Source organism: Buteo buteo, chromosome 3 (genome assembly GCF_964188355.1).
Source record: "Buteo buteo chromosome 3, bButBut1.hap1.1, whole genome shotgun sequence".
NCBI classification, from domain to species: Eukaryota; Metazoa; Chordata; class Aves; order Accipitriformes; family Accipitridae; genus Buteo; species Buteo buteo.
This window is the reverse complement of record NC_134173.1, coordinates 7,242,510-7,250,140: the sequence shown is the minus strand read 5'-3', so window position 1 is coordinate 7,250,140 and position 7,631 is coordinate 7,242,510. Positions and strand designations below refer to the sequence as shown.

At 52.3% G+C, this 7,631-nt stretch overlaps 1 protein-coding gene across 1 annotated transcript; it reads left to right on the top strand.

The window, feature by feature from the left end:
- Window positions 1–427: 427 nt before the first annotated feature.
- On the top strand, window positions 428–7,382 carry IRX2 (iroquois homeobox 2). Its single transcript, XM_075024279.1, has 5 exons — window positions 428–1,706; window positions 3,576–3,981; window positions 4,423–5,184; window positions 5,930–5,997; window positions 6,714–7,382. Exons 1-4 carry the CDS (start codon window positions 1,464–1,466, stop codon window positions 5,971–5,973), a joined length of 1,455 nt encoding a protein of 484 aa, XP_074880380.1. The 5' UTR covers window positions 428–1,463; the 3' UTR covers window positions 5,974–5,997; window positions 6,714–7,382.
- The last annotated feature ends 249 nt before the right edge of the window (window positions 7,383–7,631 follow it).

Here is a 7,631-nt window from a genome sequence, read left to right as displayed (position 1 = left end):
AGCGGTGGCTTCGTCCCGTCCTCCCGTAACCGGAGGGGAGCTGGCGGTGCCTAGATAGATGGCTGATGGTGGCCAGGGCCGAAGGGAGGGGGCAGAGGAAGAGATTACGTTATTTGGGAAATTAATTACATGGTGATCCTATTCCAGGAGAGATTTATCTGAACTGCAAAAGGGGGGGGGGGGAAAGGCAGCTAGCCCCCCGGAAGGAGTCACCCAGGCCTCTTCCCCACGCACCACACCAGGAAGAATAAAAATGAAAGAAAGATGAGGAGATTTCTATTTTTTTTTTCCTTTTCTTTTCTCCCTTCATGTGCAAACGCGCTCCACGACCAGATCTTGACTACTTCACCAACTCTAAAGCTCTCGCTGCCAGGAACAGCCCGATCTTGGCCGTGGGGATTTGAGAAATCTCTCTCTTTCCCACCGTCTAGGGCAGTACTTTTGCCAAAGTGCTTTTCCCTCGCACGCTGCCCACCCCACTCGCCCACCCTGCCAACGCACGCCGCTCAGAGCCGTGCGTGAAAGCAGGGATGCATATATTTCGAATACATTTTTTTTTTTTTCTGTTCCCTGGGTGTAAGAAAGAGGGGGGCGTGGGGGTGTAATGGAGAGTGTAGGAAAAGAGTATTTATGGCTCGGCGAGTCCGGAGAGGAGCTGATGAGCGGTCTCATCGCTTGGCTTCAGCAGTGTGCTCGCAGTCGGAGAGGCTGGCTTGCATTACAAAGCCTGCCTGCCTTCTTCCCTGCCTTCTTCCCTGCCTTCCCTGCCTTCTTCCCTGCCTGCCGGCCGCGGGAGGAGACGGGCCGGAGCGGGAGGGGGCGGGCCCGGCGCTCTATGCAGATGAGCGGCGGTGACGGACAGCTCCGTTTTCCAATGTCCCTCAGAAACTCGAGCGCTCCTTCCTCAACTCTTCACTCCAGACTCTATACTTCCCCCAAAATACAGGCTCGCAGGCGCTGGGGGAGCTGGCTGCCTGGCTGGGAGAACTCCATATGCAGCAGCCACTTTTCTGATTTCGGGGGCTCGCTTCTCTCTCTCTCCCCCTCGCTCTCCCCTTCTGGTCCTTTCCCTTTCTCGCTCCCTTTCTCTTTTTATTAACCCTCTCCTCTTCCGCCTCTCCCAGATGCCCTTCCCCTCCCGGTTAGATTTCTGACCGCTCGATTTCTTTTCCCTTTTGGGGGGGTGTTGGTTCTTTTTTTTTTTTTTTTCCCCTCTTCTCCTTTCCCTCCTGTTTGTTTTTATTCGGAGCGGGCGCGCATGGGGGGGAGCGTATAACAATTCTGATTCTCTACATAACTGCACAGAGCCAACCGGGGAGGGGGAGAGAGAGAGAGAGAGAGGGAGAGGAGGGAGGGAGGGCGGGAGAAGAGGGAGAGCACGAAAGCAGCGCCAGGAGCAGCGGCAGCAGCAGGGCCGGTCACCCTCGCCCCCTCCCTGCTCCTGTGCACGCCAGTGCAAAGCCATGTCCTATCCTCAGGGTTACCTCTACCAGCCCCCCGGCTCGCTGGCTCTGTACTCCTGCCCGGCTTACGGGGCGTCGGCGCTGGCGGCCCCCAGGAGCGAGGAGCTGGCCAGGTCTTCGTCGGGATCGGCGTTCAGCCCTTACCCGGGCTCGGCAGCTTTCACCGCCCAGGCGGCGGCCACAGGCTTCACCAGCCCGCTCCAGTACTCCACAGACCCCGCCACGGGATTCCCCTCCTACATGGTAACTACCGAAGAGAAACCCTCTCCTTCTTCATTAGCATCCGCATTCTCATCCTCATCATCTTCAGCCTCTCTCCTCACACACTCACCATCAAGCCCCCCCCCCCCCCCGACAACCACCGCCGCACAGCCCGGCCGCTCCCGCACCGCCGCCGCCGCCGCCGCCTCCAAGCCCGGCCGGGGCCGCCGGAGCCGGGCGGAGCGGAGCGGAGCCGAGCCGGGCGGAGCGGAGCGGAGCGGCGGGCCGGGGCCGGGGCCGAGACCTAGACCGGGACCGAGACCTAGACCGGGACCGGGACCGGGACCGGACACCGCCTCGCTCCGCGCCCCGGCCGAACGCGGTACCGGCGGGCCTGGGACCCCGGTTCGCCCCGCGGTTCGCGGAGCCGGGCGGGCGCCCTGGTTAAAGAAATATGGATCGTCTCAGGCAGTTGGGTTGGATGTTTTCAATTCTCGCCCCCCCCCCTTCCCCCCCCCGCTTTCTCTTTTTTTTTTTTTTCCTCTTTTCGCTGTGGTAGTATAGGGGAGGGTTTCTTTTTTTCCCTTTTTTTTTTTTTCTTCTTCTTTTCTCTCTTTTCCCCTCGCTTTTTAAGTCGGTGTTTAGAGGCGCTGCGGGCTTTATCCCCGTGTGGTTTTATTTACTTTCAGTGTGTTTTGTGCTAATGGTTTAACTGGATTTTAGGAATGAAAAGGAGCATCTGTTTGCGATCTGTGAGCTTCGCTTAAGCCCAAGATGGTTGTGGTGGCCGCAGTTTCGGATTTCACTTTCTTCTTATTAGTTAAAAGCAGCGTTTGCCATTGCGTGTGTGTGTATTCTGAGCATAAACTAGATAAATAAAACCATAAAGTATAGAAAGAAACGGCACGTCTAGGTGATGATATAGTTTTATAAACACACACCCAGAGTCAGACCCGTATCTAGTCCGTACACACAAAGACCTGTGCCCGGAATTTGAGACCGGAGCCGCTGGCGAGATCCGAGGAGGGGACGGCAGCGGGGGTAGTTCGCTCTCCCCTGCAAAGTGACAGGGAAACTCCTTGCTTTCTGCCTGTAAAATACGGTGCGTAAACGGTCGAGCGGTCTTTTTTTTTTTTTTTTTCGGGGTGGTATAGAAGATCTGAGGATCTCGCTTGCTTGTTGTTTTGTTTTGGTTTTTTTTTTTTTTTTTTTTTCCTGTCGGGAAGCGGTAGGCGAGGGGCTGGAAGTTGCAGCGAGGTTGTGAACTGTGCGGGATATTTGGGTGATGTTGCGCCTGTGCCTCGGCGATCTGTGGGATTCAGAGCCGTGCTGAAAGTTAGCGAGTTCCTTAGCGATATCTTTAACTTTTCTTGCATTATGCAGCCTTAAATAAGCGCAATTTAAACGTTAAAGGGCGAATTAAAATGCTAATTACATCGCATTTGAACAATTCGAAACGGTGCATATCTTCTGATTTGCAAATTGGATTTGTAATGCATTAGTGCAGTGAATTGCTAAGTGGCGGCTTTGTTGTATTTTCTATAGCGAAAAAGGAAACATCTTTTGAACCTTGGAGAGAAATGTAGATATCAAGACGCTACCTGTAGGGCCTTTAAAATGTCTCCGCCGTTCAGAAATTATATTGGGAAAGATTCAATTACAAGGAGCTGAAATTAGGCAGAAAGATTCAAACATCGCCGATTTTAAGCGCGTGTGCTGGGCGGAGGAAGGGGGGGGGGGAGAGAAATCGCAACTTAATGGCCTTTGGGTGCTGCTTCCCCCCTTCATAGAATATGGATACAAGACACCATCCCGGGGAAATACGACTAGAACCGCCGATCTCGCCTTGACAACTTACTAATGGCTATCAGCAATAACAAATTGCCAACCCCACCGTTTTGTTCTGTCCAGGGCTCCCCTTACGACGCCCATACGACGGGGATGACCGGAGCCATCAGCTACCACCCGTACGGCAGCCCTGCCTACCCCTACCAGCTCAACGACCCCGCGTACAGGAAAAACGCCACCCGCGACGCCACGGCCACCCTCAAGGCCTGGCTGCAGGAGCACCGCAAGAACCCCTACCCCACCAAGGGCGAGAAGATCATGCTGGCCATCATCACCAAGATGACCCTCACCCAGGTCTCCACCTGGTTCGCCAACGCCCGCCGCCGGCTCAAGAAGGAGAACAAGATGACCTGGGCCCCGCGGAACAAGAGCGAGGATGAGGACGACGACGAAGGCGACGGGGCGAGGACGAAAGAGGAGAGTCCCCACAAGATGCCCGAAAGCAACGAAACCTCCGCGGAGGATGAAGGTGGGCGCCGGGTTGACCGCGGGGGCGGCGGGGTGGTCCCCAGCCCGCCCCGTCGCGTCCCCCCCCTCTCCGCGAGTGGGGCAGCGGGGATGGGGGGTGCGGGTGCGTTTGGGGGGGTTTAACAAAAGGGACCCCCAAAAAGGTGTCCCGTCCCGTCTCCTCCGGCAGCTTGTGGCCGCGTAGAGCCGGTAGCCGGGGCAGGGGGGGCGGTGCGGGGTTGCCGCGGCGGAGCCAGCCCGTGGGGAGGGATGCTCCCGGGAACGGGGATCGTAGGGAAACCACCGGGATGGCTGGCTTCTCCCCTCCCCGCCGCGGTGGCGGTGGCCGTGCCCGTTTCTCGCCCCCTTCTCCGCTTCTCCCCCCGTTCTCCGCTTCTCCCCCCCCCCCCCCCCGCTCCCCGGGGCCTGACTCTGCCTTTCTGTGCCCGGCGGCCCCACGCAGGGATCAGCTTGCAAGTGGACTCGCTGACGGACCACTCCTGCTCGGCCGAATCGGACGGCGAGAAGCTGCCCTGCCGAGCGGGCGACCCCCTCTGCGAGTCGGGCTCGGAGGGCAAGGACAAGTACGAGGACGGCGAGGAGGAGGAGGAGGAGGAGGAAGAGGAGGAGGAGGACGACGAGGAGGAGGAGGACATCGAGGAGGACGACGGGGGAGGCGGTGGGGAGCGCGACCCGCCGGCCAAGCCGGCCACCTCCTCGCCGCTGGCCGCCGTGGAGGCTCCGCTCCTCGGCCACCCGCACGCCGACGCCGCCCGCAGCGCCAGCAAGGCGGCGCTGGGGGGTCGAGCCTCCCCCGGGCCCCCGACGCCGGCCAGTAAACCCAAACTCTGGTCGTTGGCCGAAATCGCCACCTCGGACCTCAAAAGCCAGAGCCTGGGGCAAGGGGGCCAGGCTGCGGCGCTCTCCTCGGCCCCCCCCGCCTCCGCCCCGCACAGCGCTGCCTACTCGCCCTCCTCCCTCCTGGGGAGGCATATTTATTACACCTCACCTTTTTATAGCAATTATACAAACTATGGGAACTTTAACGCGCTCCAGAGCCAGGGAATCCTGAGATACAACTCCGCCGCAGTGGCTTCAAACGAGGGACTAAGTCAGACTGTCCTAAACGCCAGCTCTGTCCACAAGCAGAGCAGTGACTCTTTGAAAACCATCACTAACCAGCTAGAACAACATTACAGGCCCTCTAGTTATGACTCTAAGAAAGGTAGGTGACTCGCTTTTGCCGCTTTATTCCCCCCCCCGTCCTCCCTCGCCCTCCTTCCCCGACCCGTCCCGGTCCTTTAGACGCCGTAAATCCCGAAACCGTCTCTGGAGGAAGCACTGTCACCGCTGCCACCCAGTCGCGACGGGCGATAGTGGTAACCTGGGGATTAAAAACCCGGCCTGCCGCCGTCCCGTCGACACCTGCCTCTGAGAACCGAGCGAGGGGATGTAAAAGGCGGCTCGTAGGGCAGGCTCGCAGGCTGCAGGCGCAGCTTGTGAAAGTCATTTTTTTAAAGGAAAGCTCCGCGCAAAGATAGCCAGAGAGCACCGCTGTCATTGCCTGTAAATTACTTTTTTTATTATTTTATTTTATTTTTTAGACAAACTGGCTTTGCTGTCTTTGTTTCCAGTATCCTCACGGTTTTTTTTGCAGCTTTGGGTTCAGCTGATTGCTGACCTTGGACGTGAAATTCCGTGGAGCGTGACATTTTTCACTGGGTTTGGTTTTTTTGTTGGTTTTTTTGGGGGTGGGGGGCGGGGGGGAGTTTAAAAGAAGTTTTGCACTAATATAATTGTCAGCTTCTTCTGACAAAACACTCGAGGTAGGGGCAATTATAAAACATTGGCCAGCCTTTTAAACGACCTGGCTACGAATTCTGCGCGAGTGAGGGTTGGGACCTACCCACGCTGTATAATCTAGTTAGCTGGCTGTGTCCTGTGACTAACTGACGGTTATATTTTGACAGATCCCACTGAAGTCTGCACAGTAGGAGTACAACCATACCTATAGAAGTGCAATCACACAGCAATGCAAGTAAGTGAGAACATTTTCTATTACACTGATCATTTGGCATCAGGTCTAAGACACGCTGCACAGTTCTAGACTTGCTGAACATTAATTTCTTGCTTCATTACTTGAGAGTCTGATTACGAAGTAAGACACTCTTTTCTGATTTTTTTTTTTTTTAAACCTCTCATTACGACTTCTCTTTCGCGGGTTTGTCTTAATTTTAAAGTCAGGTTAGGCAGTTCCCTCACCTTGCATACTCTTAGCTTGTGTAAGGCAAAGCCGTAAGGGCTATTTAAATGTTACGGAAAGAAAGCTTTAGGAAAAAAAAGAAAATCTTTGAAGCTATTGTTGTTTAAAAACAAAGTGCTTGTGCTCACGTGGCAGTGCTAAAATTGCACGTTCTGAGTGAGGCTTCACGCAGTGACCGTGTATTTAAAATAAAAAAGGGACAATTATTAGAGACCGACATGCATCTTAAGCAGGGTATGTTATCTGTGACTTGCCTCTTGCCTAGATAGCGATGGCACTTTTAATACCTCCGCTGTTTAGGGCTAAATAAACAACAACAACAACAAATCGCCTTGCCGATATTTTTTTCCAACTAATTCTTTTGTTAGAAGAAATTAGGCGAGTAAGAATTTTGCCTTACTTCCTTTCCTCCCCCCCCCTCCCCCCTTTTAATGGTGTTAGAGTGTAATTGAAGGATTTTTGGATGATCTGGTTTTTTCCTTGGTCCACAGGTAGGTGTCACAATTGCTTTGAAAAAAGTCAGCAAGCCATCATCTCTCCCCGAGCTAATATATATAACAAATCTCTAAATCCGGATCACATCTTGTGCCACTGTATAAAAGAAGACCACAGAGCACTATTAAATCTTCAGACTCTAATTATTAAACCAGAATTTTGTTGGACATATGTGAGTTTGCTGGTATAGTATAGTTTCCCCAATGTATGTGTGACTTTTGAAAACAGATCTGTTTTTCTCAGGATATCTTGAATTGATCACTTCATTGCCACGGTATATATTCGATAGGTGTGATAGGATTTATTGTAAAATTTATTTGTAAAAGATGTATACAGTAGAGATAATAAAGACGTGATTGGAGAACTTGAGTCCTTACAAAGTGGAAACAAATTTGATATTTATTTTTGTAACGATATAAAGCTTCTAGTAATTTATGCAAGTTGTATTGCAATGGAATCTGAACTTTTTGTAAATAAATTTTGCCTGGTTTTTATTTGAAACGTTGATGGTTATACAATCTTTGGTTGTTTAACGAGAATTCTTTACTAATTTATATCTCTAATTGTAAATAAAAACAGACTAGTCTGCAACAATATGGTGTTTTTCGTTCATTTCCCCCCAAATAATAATCTATTATTTAGAAAATGACGAAAGTTGTAATTTCACTGGTAGAGCCTAGACCATAAAATGAGTAAGCAATTTAAATATGCTGCAAAGATATGCTTTGCATAAATTAATTCCTTCTGGGTTGTTCCGTTATACTTAAGCTTTAAATACACACATGTGTGCAAATACGTATTTGTATATATACATGCATATGCGTAGAGAGAGTGATGTGAATACATGCATGTTTCTTATAAACTATTTATATTGGGTGTGAAGTAGCTCTTTATTTGAGTTAACAATCTTTAAA